Raw genomic sequence first — 27,259 nt, forward strand, 5'->3', positions numbered from 1 at the left:
TGATGCGGGAGTCTGTGTTTCTACATAGAGAGATACGTGCTGCTGATGTTGCTATCCCTCTTACTCAGACTGAGGCGTACAGAATAGAGGATGTGTCCCAAATGGCACCCCATTCCCTATATGACCCTATGGGCCCTGGTAAAAAGTAGTACATTATGTATGGAATAGGGTGCCATTCGATGCAGAGAGTGGGATCAGTGACCATAGGCTGCCTCTGTACACAACCTATTGTGACGGTTTCAGCTACAGTAAATAGATACAATAAATGCACCTGGATTTGCTGAATGGTTGTGGATTAAGGCAGTAATTCGGGGTGATAAAAAATTAATTGCATTATCAAAAGTTTCCACCTAAAACAAATGTTACTGAAGAATTAGCAAACAACTTCCTCCCGGCGAAGAAAGGGAGGCTGGTTCGTCTCCTAAATCCACAGAAAGGCATTCTGAGTCTCAAATGCACAGAAAGCATAAACAGACTCTCACACACACACACACCCTCTCCTAGATGCGTAGACCGTAGAAACAAACAGTGCAGAGCAGAGAAGTGCAGAGCGGATAAACATCCCTTGGCTATAGCAACAAGACACTGCCTACTGCACTCTCTGTTTATCTCTCATAGCAGTAGTCTAAATGACACACACACACACACTGTTTCTCTCTCTATAGTCATTATCTAAATGATGATGGCACTGATAACACAGGTGTTGGTTTCACTGGTGTCGGGAGATGAGGACAGGGAAATATTTCTGGGAAGGAGTGAGAGAGGGAGGGTGAGAGGAGGTGTAGGGAGTGGGTGTACAATTAAGTGAGGGTGTACTGGAAATGGGAGGGAGTGAGTGGGAGGGAGGGAGGTAAGGAATGTAAGAGTGGGTGTAGTAATTTGTGTATGAGGGAGGGAGCGAGGGGGTGTAGAAGTGAGTAATGAGGGAATGAGGGAGGGATAGAATGAAGGACCATTTAAATGTGCTGGAGTTTAAAATAGCAGTGTCATCACCAACACCAGCTGAATTCTCCCCATGATGGAACAATAAGATGAAGATTTACACTTTGTCTGCCGTACCAGTTACAGAAAACTCTGTCTATAACTTAACACTCCCAAATGGTCTTTACACACCACATTGCCAAAGTTATAAGACGAGGGCTGTGTTGCAAATGGCACCCTATTGCCTATGTAGTGCACTAGTTTTAAGGGAAATCTATAGGGCTCTGGTCAAAAGTAGTGTACTATGTAGGGAATAGGGTGCCATTTGGGATGTTTCAAGCTGAAGGCCTCTCCATTTCTCTCAATGTGGTGTTCTCTGCCCACTGAGGGTTGTGTCTCTGTTCGGAGTGGTGTTACATTCACACATAGATGCTCATGGGCCTATACACTGTCACTTACTCACCACTCACCGTCTGTTTCTCTCTTTTATTTATCTCCCACTCCATCTCTCTCATTCCATCCTTCTCTCTCTCTCCCTATCCCTCTGTTTCTCTGCTGTCACTTCCACAGTGTGTTATTATGGTCAGAGAACTTCAGTCCCATACCAGTTGTTTATGACAGACCAAAACAAAATGGCTGCTTCTCAAATGGCACCCTAATCCCTATACAGTGCCATACTTTTGACCAGAGTCCTATGGCCATGGTCAAAAGTAGTGCACTGTAAAGGGAATAGGGTGCCATTTGGGATGCAGCAAAGTCTATTTTTTTATTTTTATTTCACCTTTATTTAACCATGTAAGCCAGTTGAGAACAAGTTCTCATTTACAACTGCGACCTGGCCAAGATAAAGCAAAGCAGTGCGATAAAAACAACAACACAGAGTTACATATGGGGTAAAAAAACAAAGTAAAAAAAAAAATACAACAGAAAATATATATACAGTGTGTGCAAATGTAGCAAGTTATGGAGGTAAGGCAATAAATAGGCTATAGTGCAAAATAATTACAATAGTATTAACACTGGAATGCTAGATGTGCAAGAGATTATGTGCAAATAGAGATACTGGGGTGCAAAAGAGCAAAATAAATAACAATATAGGGATGAGGTAGTTGGGTGGGCTAATTTCAGATGGGCTGTGTACAGGTGCAGTGATCGGTAAGGTGCTCTGACAACTGATGCTTAAAGTTAGTGAGGGAGATAAGAGTCTCCAGCTTCAGAGATTTTTGCAATTCGTTCCAGTCATTGGCAGCAGAGAACTGGAAGGAATGGCGGCCAAAGGAGGTGTTGGCTTTGGGAATGACCAGTGAGATATACCTGCTGGAGCGCAGACTACGGGTGGGTGCTGCTATGGTGACCAATGAGCTAAGATAAGGCGGGGATTTGCCTAGCAGTGATTTATAGATGGCCTGGAGCCAGTGGGTTTGACGACGAACATGTAGTGAGGACCAGCCAACAAGAGCGTACAGGTCACAGTGGTGGGTAGCGTATGGGGCTTTGGAGACAAAACGGATGGCACTGTGATAGACTACATCCAATTTGCTGAGTAGAGTGTTGGAGGCTATTTTGTAAATGACATCGCCGAAGTCAAGGATCGGTAGGATAGTCAGTTTTACGAGGGCATGTTTGGCAGCATGAGTGAAGGAGGCTTTGTTGCGAAATAGGAAGCCGATTCTAGATTTAACTTTGGATTGGAGATTCTTTATGTGAGTCTGGAAGAAGAGTTTACAGTCTAACCAGACACCTAGGTATTTGTAGTTGTCCACATACTCTAGGTCAGACCCGTCAAGAGTGGTGATTCTAGTCGGGTGGGCGGGTGCCAGCAGCGTTCGATTGAAAAGCTTGCATTTAGTTTTACTAGTGTTTAAGAGCAGTTGGAGGCTACTGAAGGAGTGTTGTATGGCATTGAAGCTCGTTTGGAGGTTTGTTAACACAGTGTCCAATGAAAGGCCAGATGTATACAAAATGGTGTCGTCTGCGTAGAGGTGGATCTGAGAGTCACCAGCAGCAAGAGCGACATCATTGATATACACGGAGAAAAGTGTCGGCCCAAGAATTGAACCCTGTGGCACCCCCATAGAGACTGCCATAGGTCCAGACAACAGGCCCTCCGATTTGACACACTGAACTCTATCTGAGAAGTAGTTGGTGAACCAGGCGAGGCAGTCATTTGAGAAACCAAGGCTATTTAGTCTGCCAATAAGAATGCAGTGGTTGACAGAGTCGAAAGCCTTGGCCAGGTCGATGAAGACGGCTGCACAGTACTGTCTATTATCGATCGCGGTTATAATATCGTTTAGGACCTTGAGAGTGGCTGAAGTGCACCCATGACCAGCTCGGAAACCGGATTGCATAGCGGAGAAGGTACGGTGGGATTCTAAATGGTCGGTGATCTGTTTGTTAACTTGGCTTTCAAATACTTTCGAAAGGCAGGGCAGGATAGATATAGGTCTGTAGCAGTTTGGATCTAGAGTGTCACCCCCTTTGAAGAGGGGGATGACCGCGGCAGCTTTCCAATCTCTGGGGATCTCAGACGTTATGAAAGAGAGGTTGAACAGACTAGTAATAGGGGTTGCGACAATTTCGGCGGCTAGTTTTAGAAAAAAAGGGTCCAGATTGTCTAGCCCAGCTGATTTGTAGGGGTCCAGATTTTGCAGCTCTTTCAAAACGTCTGCTGTCTGAATTTGTGTGAAGGAGAAGCGGGGGGGGGCATGGGCAAGTTTCAGCGGAGGGTGCAGAGTTGGTGGCCGGGGTAGTGGTAGCCAGATGGAAAGCATGGCCAGCTGTAGCAAAATGCTTGTTGAAATTCTCGATTATTGTAGATTTATCGGTGGTGATAGTGTTTCCTAGCCTCAGTGCAGTGGGCAACTGGGAGGAAGTGCTCTTATTCTCCATGGACTTTACAGTGTCCCCAAACTTTTTGGAGTTAGTGCTACAGGATGCAAATTTCTGTTTGAAAAAGTTTGCCTTTGCTTTCCTGACTGCTTGTGTATATTGGTTCCTAACTTCCCTGAAAAGTTGCATATCGCGGGGGCTATTTGATGCTAATGCAGTACGCCACAGGATGTTTTTGTGCTGGTCAAGGGCAGTCAAATCTGAGGAGAACCAGGGGCTATATCGGTTCTTAGTTCTGTATTTTTTGAATGGGGCATGTTTATTTAAGATTGAGAGGAAATTACTTTTAAGGAACAACCAGGCATCCTCTACTGACGGAATGAGATCTATATCCATCCAGGATACCTGGGCCAGGTCAATTAGGAAGGCCTGCTCGCTAAAGTGTTTTAGGGAGCGTTTGACAGTGATGAGGGGTGGTCGTTTGACCGCGGACCCGTTACGGACGCAGGCAATAAGGCAGTGATCGCTGAGATCCTGGTTGAAGACAGCTGAGGTGTATTTAGAGGGTATGTTAGTCAGGATGATATCTATGAGGGTACCCATGTTTACGGATTTAGGGTTGTACCTGGTAGGTTCGTTGATAATTTGCGTGAGGTTGAGGGCATCTAGTTTGGATTGTAGGATGGCCGGGGTATTAAGCATATCCCAATTTAGGTCACCAAGCAGTACGAACTCTGAGGATAAATGGGGGGCAATCAATTCACATATGGTGTCCAGGGCACATCTGGGGGCTGAGGGGGGTCTGTAGCAAGCGACAACAGTGAGAGACTTATTTCTGGAAAGGTGGATTTTTAGAAGTAGAAGTTCAAACTTTTTGGGCACAGACCTGGATAGTATGATAGAGCTCTGCAGGCTATCTCTACAGTAGATTGCAACTCCACCCCCTTTGGCAGTTCTATCTAGACGGAAAATGTTATAGTTGGGGATGGAAATTTCAGAATTTTTGGTGGCCTTCCTGAGCCAGGATTCAGACACTGCTAGAACATCAGGGTTGGCGGAGTGTGCTAACGCAGTGAATAACTCAAACTTAGGAAGTAGACTTCTGATGTTTACGTGCAAGAAACCAAGACTTTTGCGATTACAGAAGTCAGCAAATGATAGCGCCTGGGGAGTAGGAGTGATACTGAGGGCTGCAGGGCCTGGGTTAGCCTCTACATCACCAGAGGAACAGAGGAGGATTAGAATAAGGATACGGCTAAAGGATTTAAGAACTGGTCTTCTAGTGCGTCGGGTACATAGAATAAAGGGGGCAGATTTCCGGGTGTTGTAGAAAAGATTCAGGGCATTATGTACAGACAAGGATATGGAAGGATATGAGTAAAGTGGGGGTAAACCTAAGCGTTGGGTAACAATGAAAGAGATAGTATCACTAGAGGCATCAATTGAGTCGGTCTCTGAGTGTATGGGGGGTGGGACAAAATAGCTATCTAAGGCAGGTTTAGCTGGGCTGTGGGATCTACAGTGAAATAGTACAATTAGAAATAACCGAAACAACAATAAGCTAACCATGTTTGGGCTGAGGCTAATTGTTCGGAGGCTTCTAAAGCACTAGCAGGTAAGAGGCCACGGCTAGCGTGTGCTAGCGGGCCGGAGCTAGCAGATGGAATCTTCGTGGTCGACGTCGTCGCAACCACATCAGACGATTTCGTCGGCAGACCAGTCGTGTAGGATCGGCGGGGCTCCGTGTCAACACTAGGTGGTCCCGTCCGGTTGACAGAGAGGTAGATAGCCGGGAGATGGGCCTAGCTCAGGATGATTAGCCAGACCACAGCGTCCATTTAGTTGAAGTTGAAGCTAGCTGGTAGCGATGAATCCGGAGTTAAAGGTCCAGTGATTCAGTGATTCCGGCAGAAAAACTGATATGTTCTGGGTCGATAACGCGCTGTGCAGACTGGCCGAATATCCGGTGATTAATATCCAGTGATTGAAATAATCCCGCAGAAAAAAATCCAATATTCTGGGTGAAATACCGCTAACTGTGGCTAATAGCAAGTAGCTAGTTAGCTGGCTAGCTGGCTAGCTAGTTTCAACTGGAGATTCTAGATAAAAGGTAAGTCAATAATAGAATCCGTTCCACATTGAGTGAGGCGGGTTGCAGGAAAGTATATTTTGTAGAAGGATGAAAAGTCTGATAGGGAAATATGTACGAAAAATACAAAAAAACAGGGTATTTACAGGCTATTTACAGACACTCGACAAAAACAGAACTGCACTACTTCGCCATCTTGGACATCTATACCAGCAGAGGGGGAAAAACTGGTTTGGGTACCACTGCATAAACTATCCAAAATTGTTGCATCAACTGCAGCCTCATGCAGACAACAGCTGTGTCCCAAATGTCATCCTATTCCATACAAAGTACGCTACTATTGAACAGAGCCCTGTGGGCCCTGATCAAAAGTAGCACATTACATAGGGAGTGTAGTACCATTTGGGACTCAGACATTGTCCCTAGTGGGTTTAATATGAATCCCTAATTGGTATCACATTCATGCCTGTTTCACACAGAGAGACAGTTAAACGTGAGTTTCCTTTTTACACAACACCTTGCCTTCCACTAGTTTCTAAATGACAGTACTGTCATTCAGTACAGGAAAATCGTACATATCAACTCTCCATAGGGAGCCTGTGAAATATCTCGATGTGAATGTCTTAATGATGTTAGCTTGTTATAGAAATAGCTCAAGGTTATTATGCCGTCTTACAGGTGAAGGAAGGGCCTCTAGACAGACGTACTGTGTTTCTCTCAGCCTTCACAGTGTGTGTGCGATTGTACTATATTAGATATTGTTTAGAAGATGCATGCTGCTCCATTCTTAGAAAAGTGGTTATTTGAGCAGTAATCACCATAATGACGATCTCACTCACTGCCCATAGGCTAATCCACTACTGCCTATTATCAATCCCCCTCCTCGACCGTCCTATGAAAATGTTCCAGGGGTTGCCGTGAAAACAAAGGTGGTCGCCACAGCGCAGTGTGACTGTCTGTAGCTTTTTGTTGGTTTTGTACAGCAGCAACAAACAGCCCTCACCCCATCACGAAGTCCATGGCCACACTGAATGGAACGATGCTGGGTTTTTAATAACAGCTTGGAGAGAAGAAAAAACTAAACAGAGTGGTACCTGAAAAAAAACATTCAAATCTAACCCCTCAGTAAAACAATTCTAGATTTTAAATTGTCTGCTGATTCAATGTTCACAAATGTCCATTTTGGTGCTCACTGGAAATGCTTGAAAACCTATGGGCTATGATCAAATTGATTCCCTTGAATGGAATACATAGGACATGAGAGTTGAGCACATTAAAACATCCCTGTCAAATCAATTTATACAATATCACACGTTTTATTGTGATTGTGTATTTGTTCTTGTTAGATTTGCACAACCACTCTTTTAGCCTGTGGTACTTGGTTTCTGGACATGGGCTACCAGTAGAGTGTGCTAGGCTTACACGCTGCAGGCAGGCAATGCTGAACACACACACACACACACACACACACACACACACACACACACACACAGGTAGGAGCTGGTTCTGACAGCCCCACTCCACTACCTCAGCCAGCTAACAGTGCCGAGCCGAGCGAGGGGAAGAAAATAAATGGCTTCCTAAAACTCACCATCACCACAGCCTGCCTCTATCTCAATTAATTTAGCCCTGTGCTACATAAGTGTGCTTTGTTCCTTTAGCATAACCAATGTGTGCGTCTCAGACCCAACTACTAATATCTACCCACGTCTAATTGTACTGGAGTGCACTCCCCTCCATCCCTCTCTCTCACTGTTTATTATCTCTTATTATATTTATTTTTCACCTCAGTATTAAAAATGTTTTATTGAATGTGCCTACAGTACTTTCAAAATGTTCCTTTGTCTGACTTTGTGTTTGTTGAATACATTGGTTTGGTTTGTTTCTTCAGACATATCAACATCTCTCTCCAGGGTTGTTCCTATTCTTCTCTTCTATTTGAGGGACTTGTGTGTGTGTGTGTGTGTGTGTGTGTGTGTGTGTGTGTGTGTGTGTGTGGGGGGGGGCTTTCTTTTGCTCTTTTTCTTGGCTTTAGTAGGAGCTCTGAAAAACACCACATACAAATACATACAGTACATTCGAAAAGTATTCAGACCCCTTGACTTTTGTTACGTTACAGCCTTATTCTAAAATTGATTAAATTAATTTTTTCCTCATCAATCTACACACAATACCCCATAATGACAAAGCGAAAACAGGTTTTTAGAAATCTTTGCACATTTATTACAAATAAAAAACAGAAATACCTATTTTACATAAGTATTCAGACCCTTTGCTATGAGACTCGAAATTGAGCTCAGGTGCATCCTGTTTCCATTCATCATCCTTGAGATGTTTCTACAACTTGATTGGAGTCTACCTGTGGTAAATTCAATTGATTGGACATGATTTGAAAAGGCACACCCCTGTCTATATTAAGTTGACAGTGCATGTCAGAGCAAAAACCAAGCCATGAGGTTGAAGGAATTGTCCGTAGAGCTCCGAGACAGGATTGTGTCGAGGCACAGATCTGGGGAAGGGTACCCAAAAATGTCTGCAGTATTGAAGTTCCCCAAGAACACAGTGGCCTCAATTATTCTTAAATGGAAGATGTTTGGAACCACCAAGACTCTTCCTAGAGCTGGCCGCCCAGCCAAACTGAGCAATCGGGGGAGAAGGGCCTTGGTCAGGGAAGTGAAGGACAACCATCCTTCAAGAAGGACAACCATCTCTGCAGAACTCCACCAATCAGACCTTTATGGTAGAGTGGCCAGACGGAAGCCACTCCTCAGTAAAAGGCACATGACAGCCCGCTTGGAGTTTGCCAAAAGGTACCTAAAGGACTCTCAGACCATGACAAACAAGATTCTCTGGTCTGATGAAACCAAGATTGAATTCTTTGGCCTGAATGCCAAGCACCACGCCTGGAGGAAACCTGGTACCATCCCTACGGTTTAGCATGGTGGTGGCAGCATTATGCTGTGGGGATGTTGTTCAGCGGCAGGGACTTGGAGAGTAGTCAGGATGAAGTGAAAGATGAACAGAGCAAAGTACAGAGAGATCCTTGATGAAAACCTGCTCCAGAGTGCTCAGGACCTCAGACTGGGGCGAAGGTTGACCTTCCAACAGGACAACGAACCTAAGCACACAGCCAAGAGGCTTTGGGACAAGTCTCTGAATGTCCTTGAGTGGCCCAGCCAGTGCCCGGACTTGATCCCGTTCGAACATCTCTGGAGAGACCTGGAAATAGCTGTGCAGCGACGCTCCCCATCCAACCTGACAGTGCTTGAGTGGATCAGCAGAGAAGAATGGGAGAAACTCCCCAACTACAGGTGTGCCAAGCTTGTAGCGTCATACGCAAGAAGACTCGAGGATGTAATCGCTGCCAAAGGTGCTTCAACAAAGTACTGAGTAAAGGGTCTGAATACTTATGTAAATGTGACATTTCAGTTTTTTATTTTATAAAATGACAACCCCCCCCCAAAAAAAATGTTTTTGCTGTGTTATTTGGGGGTATTGTGTGTAGAATGATGAGGGAAAAAAACTAATCAATTTTAGAATAAGGCTGTAATGTAACAAAATGTGGGTCTGAATACTTTCTGAATGCACTGTATAAACAGACTCACAAATAGATAGAGAGATGGGGCCTATACACAACACAATCTTACGTTGTATATCACATTTAACCAATGAAAAATACAATTAAGATTGCTTTATTGTCCAATTGTACACAAGGTCCAATGGAAATTAAACTTCTGCTTTATCTTAATGCTTCATCCCAATTCATATCCAAATTCAATTACCAGAAAACATTTAGCTCAAACTTTAGCCAAGTTTGAGGGTTATTTCTCATCATTCTGGTTACAAAGAGCTCTGAATCCCTATACTGACCATATACGGTATGTTCTCCTATTGATTGTTATTGATCTGCAGTTCTTTGGTGTTATTGATTTGAACTGGCTCTAGACTGCGATTTGATAGATTGACAGCCAGTCACAGTAGACTAATTTGTCAGGGTCCTCAGGGAGAGGGAGGAGAGAGGAGTACGAGAGATAAAGAAGGAGAGAGTGCAGAGATGGAGAGGGAGATAGAGGGATGGAGAGAGGGAAGCAAAGAGAAAGCGCACCATTATGTCCCAATCATGGATGTCCAGTTATCCCAGGAGGTCCCAGCCAGCATGATTGAGAGGAGCCGTGTTGGTGTGTGTCTGTCTGTCTGTGTGCGTACGTGCTTGTGTGTTCGCTCGCACCATGTAGTAGTGTTGCATGGTATACCAAAACGTTGCAACTTTTTCGGTACTCAAATTTTTGTTACTTTCGGTACATCTGTCAAATGTGTCTCACATCATATATGGATTCAGAGGATCGAGTCTGTCTAGTAATTAGTTTGAATCTTCTGAAGGGGGCAGTATTAAGCTAGCCAGCCTACTTGCACATGCAGCTGACACAGCACCAGTGTTGCTTGAAAAAGTAATGTATTACATATTACTTGTTACATTTAAGAAAAGTAACATTTTACTTTACAATATTACTTTGTGTGGAAAGTAACACATTATATTACTTTGCATTACTTTCATTAAAAAAATCAGTTTGTTTGACTGTCGGAGGGAGCAAGGCGAGTCGCACGTGCTCAACCAATGATAGGCTACTTACTAACTCAGGTTTGATCACTAGTTTCTCTTTTCATCTGTAGCACTGTTTTTCCTGTGCTAGTCTACAAGTTCTGCATGGCTTCTTCTAATGAAAACATCATACCACCACGCCCACTGCTTGTTGACAAAACTGGCTCCAGAAGCAAACTATGGGAATACTTTGCTTACGGAGCCGATGCTGAGGGCCAGCTAATGTATTATATGTATACAATAGATGACTGATGGGGGGCGCTGTTTTGAAGTCACTGTGCCTCCATCTTGGCACTCCCCCACCATTGTAAGAAAATAAATATTTGGAAGCATGTAAATGCATTTATTAATGTCTACATTCATTTTTGCCATTTTTATTCTATTACAGACAACTTAATGCATACTTTTAAATTATATTAAGTGAGCTAAACATAAGATTTAAACAAATATAAAAACATTTTCCTTAAAGTATAATTTATTTGGGGGGGATTACTAATGTTATTGTCCCCACTACAACAAAAAAATACTTAAATACATTAGTTTTTTTGTTTAATTTTGTCCTTATATACTGTAGAGTTCCATTCATTCCTATGGAGGACTGCTCTTACTGGGGAATGCCAATATGGGCGACCGGTGGCATCAAAGCCTCTTAATGGCCAATACATAGCATTAGCAATCCAGGTTTTATATAAATTATTGGGGCCAGTCCACCAAAACAACTAAGCAAAAGGTGTTACAAAGCAGTGCAGTGCAAGGTAGGTTTAGTTCCAAAACAACTTAAAAAAACTACTTTACACATGACCTTTGCTTTGTAACGTTATTCTACTAAAATCAAACTTTATTTGTCACATGTAGACCTTACCCTGTTGTATTAAGGTGTAATTGTTAAATTATTTTGCATGCTCAGATATGGTTTTGCATTAGTAAAACTGAATATATTATTCTGTTATTTAATATGGTGTTTTATTTGTTTAAAGAAATTCAATAAAGAATAAAATATATGATATTTGTTATTTTAGTTGTTTTATCAGTTATCAACATATTGTTCAATATAAAAAATCTATATACTAAAAAAAAAAATAGGATCACTTTATTGGTCAATTTGTCTTCTGCTTTTAACTGAATCCCTTTGTAAAACACACATACAAATACAGGTTTTGGAGAGGTGCACAATAGCAGGTACTGGCATCTACAATTCGAACTGGCAACCCTCTGGTTGATACTAAACCTGGTATTGGTATCAAAGTCAAGATTCTGGTATCTTGACGACACTACCATGCAGTGCCAGGGCTGTGCTGAGCCTTGGTCTGAGTGGGTTGTGAGAGATTGATTCTCTCAGGGGGTTAGAGAGAGCAGCACTGATTGAAGCCTAAGACTTCTTCAATACGTTACCGGTTGTTCAATAGCCTGTTTTCATTTACACTCTCATTATGAGAAGAAGTCATCATTGCGGTTCAAATAGTTGTGCGTTTGCGTGTATGTTTGTGGCAGTTCATTTTTGAGAGAGACGGGAAGATAGAGGGATGGAGAGCGAGACAGGGAGGGAGGGAGGGACCCAGGAAGAGGGAGCTGGAGAGTGATCCTGCACCTTCCTAGCAAATGGCAGTGATTCACCTGTACATTTGTTCCCTGTAATAATACCTCACTCAGGAAAACATTGTTATTCTTAAATCCCCACTCGATGTGGGCGTAATCATTTGAACCTGTTGTCTGGTTTGTCTTAGGAACGCAGCCTGTAATTGAAACATTAGTGCTTCTGGTCTATATGCGGCTGGTGGGGCGGCCCGCGTGCACCCCACGTTCCCATTTTAATCACACGCCTTGATCAGAGACGACTGTCAGGTGTGTGTGTGACAGAGTGAGTGTGTGTGTATTAGGGTTGGGCGATATATCAAATTAATTTGATTAATTTGAATGTATGTTTTAGCGCAATGTTCCAAATGCCTGTATAGCAGGAATCAATGTTTTTTATATTTTTTGTGTTAGTCTTTTTGGTCTCATTCGCTCCTTCTATGCTGTGTGCACTGTGCACCTTCCCACTTGACATCAAGCACCTCCCCCTGCCACTTACAAAGACGAAAGATAATCTTACATTTACATTTTTGTCATTTAGTGGACGCTCTTATCCAGAGCGAATTACATGAGCCATTAGGCTTAAGTGCCTTGCTCAAGGGCACATCATCAGATTTTCACCATTTGGCTCGGGGATATCTTTTTTAAGATAACAAGCAGTTTCAACTCGCTATTTGCATTTGAGGTTTGGTCCAAAATAATCAATCAAATGGACACCAAAACACATTGAGATGTTATTTTACTGTAATAGAGACTAACTTGACCTTTGTAACAATACCCTTTTTATGTCTCAACTCTCAACATTTAGAACAGAGCAGACCCTACTAAGACGGGAGTATCAATTAACATGATTGTGGAAAATTAATGCTCTGTTTCTGTTGCGCGACATTGTGGTTTCTGTTGCGCGCGACCAGACTTTTGTGCTAGCTGTCTAGTCTGTCTTTTATAAGTGTGCAATGAGCATATAAATACACATTTAATAAACAATTGGCAACTCGTTCTCATTCTGAGAAATAAGCATCTTCTTTTCCAGGTAGGCCACTTGATTTAAAAATCTTAACAAAGTGAACAGGTTATGTTCTTCAAACAGTTGGAGATGGACAGGAGGGTGTATGCTACCCTCCAGTCCCTCAACTTCTTGGCGCTGACGGAAACATGGATTACCACTGAAAACACTGCTACTGCTCTCTCCTCGTCTGACCATGTGTTCTCGCATACCCCGAGAGCATCTGGTCAGCGGGGTGGTGGCACAGGAATCCTCATCTCTCCCAAGTGGACATTCTCTCTTTTTCACCTGACCTATCTGTCTATCTCCTCATTTGAATTCCATGCTGTCACAGTCACTAGCCCATTCAAGCTTAACATCCTTGTCATTTATCGCCCTCCAGGTTCCATTTTTTACATTTTAGTCATTTAGTAGACGCTCTTATCCAGAGCGACTTACAGTTAGTGAATACATATTATTATTTTTTTTTTATACTGGACCCCCGTGGGAATCGAACCCACAATCCTGGCGTTGCAAACGCCATGCTCTATCAACTGAGCTACATCCCTGCCGGCCATTCCCTCCCCTACCCTGGACGACGCTGGGCCAATTGTGCGCCGCCCATGAGTCTCCCGGTCGCGGCCGGCTGCGACAGAGCCTGGATTCGAACCAGGATCTCTAGTGGCACAGTTAGCACTGCGATGCAGTGCCTTAGACCACTGCGCCACTCAGGAGTAACTCTCCCTTGGAGAGTTCATCAATGAGCTTGACGCCTTGATAAGTTCCTTTCCTGAGGATGGCTCACCCCTCACAGTTCTGGGTGACTTCAACCTCCCTATGTCTACCTTTGACTCATTTCTCTCTGCCTCCTTCTTTCCACTCCTCTCCTCTTTTGACCTCACCCTCACACCCCCCCCCCCCCCCCCCCCTACTCACAAGGCAGGCAATACGCTTGACCTCATCTTTACTAGATGCTGTTCTTCTACTAATCTCACTGCAACTCCCCTCCATGTCTCCGACCACTACTTTGTATCCTTTTCTCTCTCGCTCTCCTCCAACACTACTCACTCTGCCCCTACTCAGATGGTAATGCGCCGTCGCAACCTTCGCTCACTCTCTCCCGCTACTCTCTCCTCTTCCATCCTATCATCTCTTCCCTCTGCTCAATCCTTCTTCCTCCAATCTCCTGATTCTGCCTCCTCAACCCTCCTCTCCTCCCTTTCTGCATCCTTTGACTCTCTATGTCCCCTATCCTCCCGGCCGGCTCGGTCCTCCCCTCCTGCTCCGTGGCTTGACGACTCATTGCGAGCTCACAGAACAGGGCTCCGGGCAGCCGAGCGGAAATGGAGGAAAATTAGACTCCCTGCGGACCTGACATCTTTTCACTCCCTCCTCTCTACATTTTCTTCATCTGTTTCTGCTGCTAAAGCCACTTTCTACCACTCTAAATTCCAAGCATCTGCCTCTAACCCTAGGAAGCTCTTTGCCACCTTCTCCTCCCTGCTGAATCCTCCTGACGACATCCGATCCTCGTTTGTTAAGTCAAATGACACTGCTGGTCCTGCTCACACTGCCCTACCCTATGCTTTGACTTCTTTCTCCCCTCTCTCTCCAGATGAAATCTTGCGACTTGTGACGGCCGGCCGCCCAACAACCTGCCCGCTTGACCCTATCCCCTCCTCTCTTCTCCAGACCATCTCCGGTGACCTTCTCCCTTACCTCACCTCGCTCATCAACTCATCCTTGACCGCTGGCTATGTCCCTTCCGTCTTCAAGAGAGCAAGAGTTGCACCCCTTCTCAAAAAACCAACACTCGATCCCTCTGATGTCAACAACTACAGACCAGTATCCCTTCTTTCTTTTCTCTCCAAAACTCTTCAGCGTGCCGTCTCTAGCCAACTCTCTTGCTATCTCTCTCAGAATGACCTTCTTGATCCAAACCAGTCAGGTTTCAAGACTGGTCATTCAACTGAGACTGCTCTTCTCTGTGTCATGGAGGCTCTCCGCACTGCTAAAGCTAACTCTCTCTCCTCTGCTCTTGTCCTTCTAGACCTGTCTGCTGCCTTTGATACTGTGAACCATCAGATCCTCCTCTCCACCCTCTCCGAGTTGGGCATCTCCGGCGCGGCTCACTCTTGGATTGCGTCCTACCTGACCGGTTGCTCCTACCAAGTGGCGTGGCGAGAACCTGTCTCCGCACCACGTGCTCTCACCACTGGTGTCCACCAGGGCTCAGTTCTAGGCCCTCTCCTATTCTCGCTATACACCAAGTCACTTGGCTCTGTCATATCCTCACATGGCCTCTCCTATTATTGCTACGCAGACGACATACAACTAATCTTCTCCTTTCCCCCTTCTGATAACCAGGTGGCGAATCGCATCTCTGCATGTCTGGCAGACATATCAGTGTGGATGACGGATCACCACCTCAAGCTGAACCTCGGCAAGACAGAGCTGCTCTTCCTCCCAGGGAAGGACTGCCCGTTCCATGATCTCGCCATCACGGTTGACAACTCTGTTGTGTCCTCCTCCCAGAGTGCGAAGAGCCTTGGCGTGACCCTGGACAACACCCTGTCGTTCTCCGCTAACATCAAGGCGGTGACCCGATCCTGTAGGTTCATGCTCTACAACATTCGGAGAGTACGACCCTGCCTTACATGGAAGCGGCACAGGTCCTAATCCAGGCACTTGTCATCTCCCGTCTGGATACTGCAACTCGCTGTTGGCTGGGCTCCCTGCCTGTGCCAACCCCCTACAACTCATCCAGAATGCCGCAGCCCTTCTGGTGTTCAACCTTCCCAAGTTCTCTCACGTCACCCCGCTCCTCCGCACACTCCACTGGCTTCCAGTTGAAGCTCACATCTGCTACAAGACCATGGTGCTTGCCTAAGGAGCTGTGAGGGGAACGGCACCTCCGTACCTTCAGGCTCTGATCAGTCCCTACACCCAAACGAGGGTATTGCGTTCATCCACATCTGGCCTGCTGGCCCCCCTACCTCTGCGGAAGCACAGTTCCCGCTCAGCCCAGTCAAAACTGTTCGCTGCTCTGGCACCCCAATGGTGGAACAAGCTCCCTCACGACGCTAGGACAGCGGAGTCACTCACCACCTTCCGGAGACACTTGAAACCCCACCTCTTTAAGGAATACCTGGGACAGGATAAAGTAATCTTTCTACCCCCAAAAAAAAAAGAAAAAAAAAAGAAAAACATATTGTAAAGTGGATATCCCACTGGCTATAAGGTGAATGCACCAATTTGTAAGTCGCTCTGGATAAGAGCGTCTGCTAAATGACGTAAATGTATTCATAACAGTTCAACTGTTCTACCTTGTTATCAAGAAAAAGATCCAAGTTGGCTAGACTTTAAATATAAAGATTAGCTAGCTGCTCACTAGCAGGTGGGCTTGTGCTTGAGAGATTGTCTATGAGACCTATGTTAATTTTCTATATTGTCTGCTACCAGAAGTTGGTGATTGTTAGTGGATGTGGATCAAACATGGTTCTAGTAAAATGTTTAACAAAAAGGGCATTTTCATAGACAGACTTGAAAGCCAGATCAGTGATTTATTGCAACAAAAAAAGCAGGTTAAACTATTTTGATAAAATAAAAAAATTATTAGGGGGGTCTTATGATTGAATCCTTATATTTAGCCTAGGCATAATTTCACAAGCCCTGAATTCATTCGATTATTCTCGATTGTTTGAAATGCAGTGTATTGACCTTTAATTGTCCAACAAAGGTTATGTAGAGAGAACGTAAAAAAAATCGACAAACTGTACACTGAGTATACAAAACATTACGCTTTTTTCATGACAGACTGACCAGATGAATCCAGGTGAAAGCTATGATCCCTTATTGATGTCACTCGTTAAATCCACTTCAATCAGTGTAGATGAAGGGGTGGAGACAGGTTAAAGAAGGATTTTTAAGCCTTGAGACAATTGAGACATCGATTGTGTATGTGTGCCATTCAGAGGGTGAATGGGCAAGACAAACCATTTTAAGTGCCTTTGAACGGGGTAAGGTAGTAGGTGCCAATCACACCGTTTTGTGTCAAGAACTGCAATGCTGCTGGGTTTTTCACACTCAACAGTTGCCTGTGTGTATCAAGAATTGTCCACTACCAAAGGACATCCAGCCAACTTGACACAACTGTGGGAAGTATTGGAGTCAACATGGGCCAGCATCCCTGTGGAACTCTTTCGACACCTTGTAGAGTCCATGCCCTGACGAATTGAGGCTGTTCTGAGGGCAGCTATAGCTAGTGTTATTGACTCCTGAGTGATGCCATCTACCATCTCACCACGGCTGTGGATTTTTCGCTCAATACGATGTTGACTCAATACGTGCTATGTACTTAGGGCCTTTTTACCTTTGAAGAGATGTGAAAACAAATGAAAGCATTTGCTCAAACATATTGAGCACTTTCATGAATTTTTCATCACCTCAGTGCCTTACCGTGAAGGCGGTAGGGTTGGTGAGTAGTTGAGGTGTGTGTGCTCATTGCGGCCAACCAGAGGCTTAGCATCTTTAAAGGTTGATCTATTTATCCCTTCGAAAAACCCTTAAACGCCCCCAATGACAGACTCACCGGCCCTGTCATGTCTCTCTCGCTCTCTCTTTCTCTGGAATGATTCACCCAGTATGAAACCAGCACCAAACTGCGTCCTGGCGACCTGTCTCCCTAGCAACCGGGCCGTCTCTGCGGCGTTACCGCTGCGTTATCCTGGCGTTATCCTTCAAAGTTATTCCTGTCGTGTGGAGCCCACAGTATGGCACACAGCGCGACTATGTGAGCCAACGGGAGGAATGCACAGCACAAATGCATATTTGTCTCCACAGGCCAGTGTCTGTCAGTGTGGGGTGATGGGAGCTTCCAAGTGTGTGTGTGTGTGTGCGTTTGTATCTGTGTGTGTGGTGATGGCTGTGTCTCAGGACCTGGTGTGTTGTGATGGTTCATGAGGAGATCTCTGTGCTCAGAACAACACGCTGCTATCTCATTCAGTCTGCATCTCAAATAGCACCCTATTAACCCTCCCGTTGTCCTAGGGTCAAAATGACCCGCCACTGTGTTGAACCAACTTTATTTAATTTTTATATTTTTTGGATCATTTGTGAGAAGGAGGCAGTGATACTTTCTTTAAAGTCTCACTGCCTCCTTCTCACAAATGATCCAAAAAATATAAAAATTAAATAAAGTTGGTTCAACACAGTGGCGGGTCATTTTGACCCTAGGACAACGGAAAGGTTAAAAGAGTGCACTATATAGGGAATAGAGTGCCATTTCAGACACAGCCTGAAGCATCTGCTGCCTGGTGTCTGTCTGACTGTCTGTGTCTCCATTGGCACCCTATACCCTATATAGTGCACTGTTTTAATAGGCACACTATTCCCTATATAGTGCACTACTTTACTAGGGTGCTATTTAGGACACAACCTTACTGTTATTTTATCTCCCTCCATGGAGGTGTGGGGGGTCCTCAAAGCACTTTCACTCAATAATCTCTCCCCCCCGTCTCTCCTTCACCCTCCCTCGCTCTCCATCTCTCCCCACCGCCTCCTCTCTTCTCTTTTACAGGACCTACGGGAGGTTTGGCTCAACTATCCGCCCCACCCTCTGCAGGTTGGTTGGAAATAATCTATTTTGTTTGTCCCTACATTCTGTATCCATCTAAAAAATTATGTATAAAATATAAATTATGTTCAGAATACAGTGAGGGAAAAAAGTATTTGATCCCCTGCTGATTTTGTACGTTTGCCCACTGACAAAGAAATGATCAGTCTATAATTTTAATGGTAGGTTTATTTGAACAGTGAGAGACAGAATAACAACAAAAAAATCCAGAAAAACACATTTCAAAAATGTTATAAATTGATTTGCATTTTTAATGAGGGAAATAAGTATTTGACCCCTCTGCAAAACATGACTTAGTACTTGGTGGCAAAACCCTTGTTGGCAATCACAGAGGCCAGACGTTTCTTGTAGTTGGCCACCAGGTTTGCATCTCAGGAGGGATTTTGTCTCACTCCTCTTTGCAGATCTTCTCCAAGTCATTAAGGTTTCGAGCCTGACGTTTGGCAACTAGAACCTTCAGCTCCCTCCACAGATTTTCTATGGGATTAAGGTCTGGAGAGTGGCTAGGCCACTCCAGGACCTTAATGTGCTTCTTCTTGAGCCACTCCTTTGTTGCCTTGGCCGTGTGTTTTGGGTCATTGTCATGCTGGAATACCCAGGATTTCAGTCCTTCACAGCGTAGTGTGTTACCAATTGTTTTCTTGGTGACTATGGTCCCAGCTGCCTTGAGATCATTGACAAGATCCTCCCGTGTAGTTCTGGGCTGATTCCTCACCGTTCTCATGATCATTGCAACTCCACGAGGTGAGATCTTGCATGGAGCCCCAGGCCGAGAGAGATTGACAGGTCTTTTGTGTTTCTTCCATTTGCGAATAATCACACCAACAGTTGTCACCTTCTCACCAAGCTGCTTGGCGATGGTCTTGTAGCCCATTCCAGCCTTGTGTAGGTCTACAATCTTGTCCCTGACATCCTTGGAGAGCTCTTTGTCTTGGCCATGGTGGAGAGTTTGGAATCTGATTGATTGATTGCTTCTGTGGACGGTTTTCTTTTATACAGGTAACAAACTGAGATTAGGAGTACTCCCTTTAAGAGTGTGCTCCTAATCTCAGATCATTATCTGTATAAAAGACACCTGGGACCCATAAATCCTTCTGATTGAGAGGGGGTCAAAAACGTATTTCCCTCATTAAAATGCAAATCAATTTATAACATTTTTGACATGCGTTTTTCTGGATTTTTTTGTTGTTATTCTCTCTCACTGTTCAAATAAACCTACCATTAAAATGATAGACAGGGGATCAAATACTTTTTTCCCTCACTGTAGATATTGTATATATGCAACCCCACCCCCCCCTCCTGTCATCCACATTAGTTTTGCTGCCTGCTGTGAGATATGTCAATGTTGATAAGACCATAGAAGACAAAAGGACATGTCTGGCGTGTTCCAGACAGAGCTTGTTGTGTGTATAGGTGCTGAGCAGACACACCAGGGTTTCCGTTAGCCTGTAATTGCTGGCTTTTGGCTGATTTAAAATAAATTAAAAGCCGATGAATAAAATTGTAGCCGGCCAAATTGTCCATGGCTGCCTATATCATACACCCCGATTTAGCACTTCAGCACCTTTCTGTCACTCCTTGCATGCACCTGCTGCTGAGAGGGAGAGGGAGGAGCATTGGCCTAGGCTACTGTTGATTGCGAAGATTTACATTTACATTTTTAGTCATTTAGCAGACGCTCTTATCCAGAGCGACTTACAGTTAGTGAATACATATATATATATATATTTTTTTTTTATACTTGCCCCCCGTGGGAATCGAACCCCACAACCCTGGCGTTGCCAACGCCATGCTCTATCAACTGAGCTACATCCCTGCCGGCCATTCCCTCCCCATACCCTGGACGACGCTGGGCCAATTGTGCACCACCCCATGGGTCTCCCGGTCACGGCCGGCTGCGACAGAGCCTGGATTCGAACCAGGATCTCTAGTGGCACAGTTTGCACTGCGATGCAGTGCCTTAGACCACTGCGCCACTCAGGAGATGGAGGCCTTTTTTTATTGAAGTAAAATGAAAGTTAAATATGCCTCTAGTGAAAAGCCTACAAGGGGAATGTCCTCCATATGGACAACTTTTAATATTGTAGTAGACAAAGATTTGAAGAACGTTGGCACAGCCAAATGCAGGCTGATGTGCAACTTTGGAACTTATTTATGTTTTCGTATATATAATAATTTATTTTACATTATTGTATATCATTGTTATTATCGTATACATATTTATTAATCTAAACAAGTTCATTAAATATGCAAACGTGTTTTGTTTTGTTCTGTTGAGACATTTTTGTTGGCTAAATTAAGTTCAGTGTCTCTTTTTAATTGTGTATTTATACTGAACAAAAATATAAACGCAACATGCACCAATTTCAACGATTTTACTGAGTTACAGTTCATATAAGGAAATCAGTCAATTGAAATAAATAAATTAGGCCCTAATCTATGGATTCAGTATCTGGTGACACATCTCCTTCGCATAGAGTTGATCAGGCTGTTGATTGTGGCCTGTGGAATGTTGTCCCACTCCTCTTCAATGGCTGTGCGAAGTTGCTGGATATTGGTGGGTACTGGAACACGCAGTCATACACAGCCTATGCCTGCCAATACCATAACCCCACCACCACCATGGGGCACTCTGTTCACAACGTTGACGTCAGCAAACCGCTCGCCCACACGACGCCATACACGTGGGCTGCGGTTGTGAGGCCGGTTGGACTTACTGCCAAATTCTCTAAAACAACATTGGAGGTGGCTTATGGTAGAGAAATGAACATTTAATTCTCTGGCAACAGCTCTGGTGGATATTCCTGTAGTCAGCATGCCAATTGCACGCTCCCTCAAAACCTGAGACATCTGTGGCATTGTGTGACAAAACTGCACATTTTAGAGTGGCCTTTTATTGTCCCCAGCAAGGTGCACCTGTGTAATGATCATGCTGTTTAATCAGCTTCTTGATATGCCACACCTGTCAGTTGGATGGATTATGTTGCCGAAGGAGAAATGCTCACTAACAGGAATGTAAACAAATTTGTGCACACAATTTGAGAGAAATACGATTTTTGTGCGTATGGAAAATTTCAGCTCATGAAACATGGTACCAACATTTTACATGTTGCATTTATATTTTTGTTAATTGTAGTTTAAGATAGGTTATAAGTAGACCTGTTGTAAAATAAATATCATAAGCCTATTGCTGTCATTTGTTGGGTACAGTAGGCACTAGCCTTTCTTGATAATTGCTGCAATATAACCTGTTCAATTCTGAACATAAATGTACGAATTAGCCTACTTCTGTACGCCTATATCTGTATAGCAGACGCAGTAGCCTATTTGACAAGGATAAAGAAATGCATGTCGGTGTCGTAGCATGCCGTCGGCATATCTCTCTCTCTCTTTGGGGCTAGGCCTAAGCTTCTCTTCCTTTTATATAAATGTTTTAAATATTAATAGGCTATCATACAGTGGACGCCTAAGCCTAGTATAGGTCTATGCATGCAATGCCCTGATGCATTTAGTGCTCAAATTTCCAACAGCTGAACCGTGAGGTAGATTCGGATTAAAGTTCTCCATCACTGCGACAGATTTATGCCATATGGATTCGGGAGAGGTCGTTTTTGAGATCAGTGTAGATCCGCTGGTTTGTTGACATGGCCTAATATAGAAGTGTGTCTGTTCTGTGAAATACACTGAGTGTACAAAATATTAAAGTCATTAAAGAAGGTTAAATAAGGATTTTCAAGCCTTGAGACAGTTGAGCCTTGGGTTGTGTAAGTGTGCCATTGAGTGTGAATGGGCAAGACAAAATATTGAAGTGCCTTTGAACGGGGTATGGTAGTAGGTGCCAGGTGCACCGGTTTGAGTGTGTCAAGAACTGAAACGCTGCTGGGGTTTTCACGCTTAACAGTTCCCGGTGTGTATCAAGAATGGTCCACATTCATGATTGTTGCTAACCATAGGCGGCGAGTCCATAAGGCTAGGTAGGGGCTAAGTTTCCCTAAAGTAAATGAAATGAAATTGCCCAAATTATATAGCCTAATTAGCCTACTCCTGTCTATACATAAATACATAAAATCATTCAAAATAGGCTACTACACCAGAAAGCATGATTTGGATGATCAGATCATCATTAGCTTCTTTTTTTTAAATAAGCTGAGGATTGTTTTAAATCGCATAGCCTGTCGAAAGGGAAATATTCCTCTCAAGGTACATTCACACTAGGTGAAAAAATCTGTCGATGTGCCCTTGAGCAAGGAACTTAACCCTAATTGCTCCTGTAAGTCGCTCTGGATAAGAGCGTCTGCTAAATGACTAAAATGTAAATGTAAATTCAAGTTACGAGAGCCATAGGAAGGGAAACATATATTCTGACAAGCAGTCAATGCACAACAATTTGTAATGCAATCGCAGGAGAACACTTTTGAAAGCAGTTTTGCTCTTTATTTATTTTGAAAGCATTTTTGTCCTTTGTTTAAAAAGAGGGGCATCCCAGTTTTCCATAGCTACCACGTTTATTTCTCTACTCCTTCAATTACGCAAGTGGCATCGTTTTTACAAATGCAGTTACAACTGGAGTTTCAAGCATGGTTTAGGCGCAGCGGCACAACAGAGTTCTTCTTCATTGGGCAACGATGTCTTAAAATGGCAGTTACATACTTTCTAATAGAAACTCCAACATTTACAGTTTTCGAGTGAATAATATTCATTTATATATTTATAATACAATTATTATTATTATTATTATTATTATTAATAATAATAATAATAATAATAATAATAATAATAATAACATAAATCAGGGTGTTGTGTCCAATGGGGTAAATGCAGATGGACAAACCCCATGCTTCAGCGGCAGCCTATGTACATTTTATAACCACTAACGTTATGCGGCATCAGTTGGGCTACAGGTGATAATGCTTATTGCTAATAGCACATCTGATAATTTAGACCATGCATAGTCCAATATGTTAAAATAATTGTATATGTAATTGGGCTCATTTCTGGAGGTGGAAATTATATTTTAGATGGTGTCAGCATCATTTTATTTTCACTCATTTTGGAGTAGAATGTCCTTTTTAAAAATTCACCAGCACTGAGCTTCTCAGTCCTAAGGAGACTGGAATTGGTAAGACTTGCAGTTTAATACATGTACAAAAGTATCCTCTTTCCCTAAAAGCATGATGGCCATGACTTTCTTACATGAAAGGGGAGGTTAACTTGGCCCCAGACAATTGATCTAAGATCGACTTAAGTTTCATCATGATTTTTTTTTTTTTTGCTTTAACCCCTGGGTCGACAGTTATTGTTTTAGGAATGGAAAAACAAATAAAAAATTGGCTATAAAGTTTTGCATATGCTTCACAAAGAAACACAAGGAATAGTGTTTTTGTAATTTTTTTGGACATGGCCAATATCCCTCGTTTATTGATGGTGCTAGCTGCGTGGGTGGACGCCCTACTGGGTTATGCACCCAATGTATATGGATGACCGGTACATTTTTCCGACAAATGTAAATATTCTCGGTCACTTGTCCAGTGCCAAATTTTTGTGACGGAAACCCTGACACACACTCACACACATACACAGGCTCAGTTAGGCTGTCTGTCTGTCTCTAGCTAGTCCCTCTATTGTCTAGCTGCGGTTTCTGCTCTCCATAATCCGCTTTCTCACCGTTACTCAGACACTCTCTCGCTCTTTTATTCTCTTGTCTCTCGCTCTTTCTCTCTTTATATACTATCATTCTTTCTCGCTCTCTCACTCTCTCTCTCCCTATTTCTTTCCCTCTCTCTCTCTCTCTCTCTCTCCCTATTTATTTCCCTTTCTTCTTCTCACTCTCTTCCCCTTGCAGTGCATGATCTGCCTAGAAACATTGAGAGTAGGGCGAAGAGAGAGAAGAGGATGTTTATTTGAAAGTAGGATTTGGAGGAAGAGATCAAAAATAGTGTAACAGGATTACACTCGGTCCCAAATCACATAGGGCCTCCAGGGACCCAAACACTGCTTCTCTGTGTGTGTGTGTCTCACAGTGCGTTTTGTGCATGTTTTTCTGAGCATATCCATGTTTGTTTCTAAATCCCACTCTGATCTTTGTGACTTGGCTGATGTGTGTGTAGCTATGTTTTTATATTTGTGTGTGCTCTCTGTAGGCCTATATCATTTGATGACAGAGATTTTGAGACATGGTTTAGAGAGCTTTTGGCCCGCTTTGACAGTATAACTGAGCCCCAACCGTTTGACTGTCCTTCTGCCTATATGCCTGCCACTATGCCAGTGAATATAATATTGTTTCAGCTGCTGCCATAGTCATATAAATATAATCAATATAATGGGCTTCCCTATACAAGTCAATGGGTCATTCTATTAAGCCACAGAATGCCATAGAAACCCCACCAGCAAGGTTTGGCCGATTTTTTTAGGGTCTACCAAAATCTTCCAGCCACTCATTCTTCACTTGTTACCAGCATCTGATGACAGTAGCTGGTGTTCATTTCAGACATGCCCTTCCCTTCCCACTAGCAGCCTTGGAGGTCAACGTCTAGGTAAGGGTGGACCCTTGGGGTCAATACCACAATCCTCAGTGGTCAGGGACGGACCACCGCTGGGTGCTTCTGGGTAAGGTTTATGCTAGGCGGGATCCTGGATAATTATGGGGTTTAGAACGAAGGCCATCCTTCCATCTCTCCATATTTCCAACCTGAGTCAGTCTGCTGTGGGTTAGTCAGGGTGGTCTCCTCCTTCTCCTCCTTCTACTTACCTTACATGCTTAGCTTAGTTTATGGACCCGTGACTTAAATTGAAATGACCTTTAACATGAATTAATAATCTTACGATAAGATTATGTTGTTGAAGCCTAAAGGTAAGCAGGGAGAATCCACATCTGGCTCAAGGGCGCGCTCCCTGAGAATAAAGGGTTACCAGTTGCCTCTCTCTCTCAGCCTACCGGGTAACAAGATGCCTCTGGCCCCAGGCAGGACATAAAGGCTGATGATCGTCAGGAGTTAGTTAGCTGAAAGCGATTCACCAATAATGAGGCCCAAGCTTATGGTGATGCCAAGCTATCTTAGTTTTTATTTTTATTAAACTTTTATTAAATAAATAAGATACAGGATTTTGTGTGTGTGTACATGTGCGTGTGCGCTGGCCCATGTTCATACATCAGCATTAACACCATGGGTTAGCTCTACCTGCCTGCTAGGTTTGGGTGGTATATAGATCTTTGTATTTTCATTCCGTTTCTGTACCATACTGTGTTATACGGTATTACCGGCAGTGCGCACAAGGGGGTACTAATTCTTTCCAAACGTAACAAATAAAAAAAATAAAAAGTAGCGGACACTTGCTAAATACTAACAAGTGCAAGCAAACATAAACAAATTGCAAGGACAGACACCCCAGCTCATAAAGTTGTACAACTATCTCAATAGGTTTGCTGCACTCACAAGAAGCTTGATCTTGCAAACTACCCACTTCGCTTACAAGTTAGCAAACCAAATGCATAAGCTGGAAATAATTTATTTGGTACATTTTAGATAGTTAAACTTATAGTTAAAAACAGAGTTTATAAAACATTAAGAACACCTGCTCTTTCCTTGACATGGTGGCCAGGTGAATCCAGGTGAAATCTATTATCCCTTATTGATGTCACTTGTTAAGTCCACTTCAATCAGTGTAGATGAAGGAGAGGAGACAGGTTAAAGAAGGATTTTAAAGCCTTGAGACAATTGATACATGGGGATTGTGTGTGCCATTCAGAGGATGAATTCGCAAGCCAAAACATTGAAGTGCCTTTGAACGGGGTATGGTAGTAGGTGTCAGGCGTACCAGTTTGTCAAGAAGTGCAACGCTGCTAGGTTTTTTCACAGGCAACAGTTTGTATCACGGATGGTCCACCACCCAAAGGACATCCAGCCAACTTGACACAACTGTGGGAAGCATTGGAGTCAACATGGGCCAGCATTCCTGTGCAACGCTTTCCCTAGCTTGTAAAGTCCATGTCCAGATGAATTGGTGCTGTTCTGAGTGCAGCTATAGCTAGTGTTATTGACTCCTGAGTGATGCAACTCAATATTAGGAAGGTGTTCCTAATGTTTGGTATACTCATTGTATATAAGTTACGAGTTCCAACCCGACTTTTGCTATTTAGTTACTTTTTTCGTGTTTGTTTACTTACTTTGTACAGAATGTTCATACTATTATCACATATGACCGCCAAGCACTTTTGGACATCAGATCGATAATTACTAACCTCGATTTTGACCTCAAATCCGACTTCAACTCTGACTCAGCTGTTCCCTTGTTTACACCGGATGCTATTCCTTTGTTTCATGGGCTACCAAAACGCTGCATACGTAGTGAAAATCGACCGGCACTCTCCTCCGTTTTATTGACTAATGTCCAGTCTGTCACGCCCTGACCTTTAAATGCCTGTTGTTTCTCGTTGGTTTGGTCAGGGTGTGAATTTCTATGTATAGATTCTATGTTATAGTATTTCTATGTTGGCTGGGTGTGGTTCCCAATCAGAGGCAGCTGTCGATCGTTGTCTCTGATTGGGGACATACTTAGGTAGCCATTTTGCCTACCTATGTTGTGGGATCTTGACTCTTGTTTGGCTTGTTTGTGTGTAGCCATTGT

At 43.5% G+C, this 27,259-nt stretch overlaps 1 protein-coding gene across 1 annotated transcript in view; it reads left to right on the forward strand.

Moving 5' to 3' along the window:
• The window catches only part of LOC311138616 (ribonuclease 3-like), a gene marked incomplete at both ends in the record, with an annotated part of 241,316 nt that overhangs the window by 185,176 nt on the left and 28,881 nt on the right, over nt 1–27,259 (forward strand). Inside the window, 1 exon segment of the mRNA XM_084173376.1 lies at nt 18,578–18,622. Within this exon segment, the coding sequence (XP_084029502.1) occupies nt 18,578–18,622 (45 nt within the window).

Source organism: Coregonus lavaretus (genome assembly GCF_964263955.1).
Source record: "Coregonus lavaretus genome assembly, chromosome: 2".
NCBI classification, from domain to species: domain Eukaryota; kingdom Metazoa; phylum Chordata; class Actinopteri; order Salmoniformes; family Salmonidae; genus Coregonus; species Coregonus lavaretus.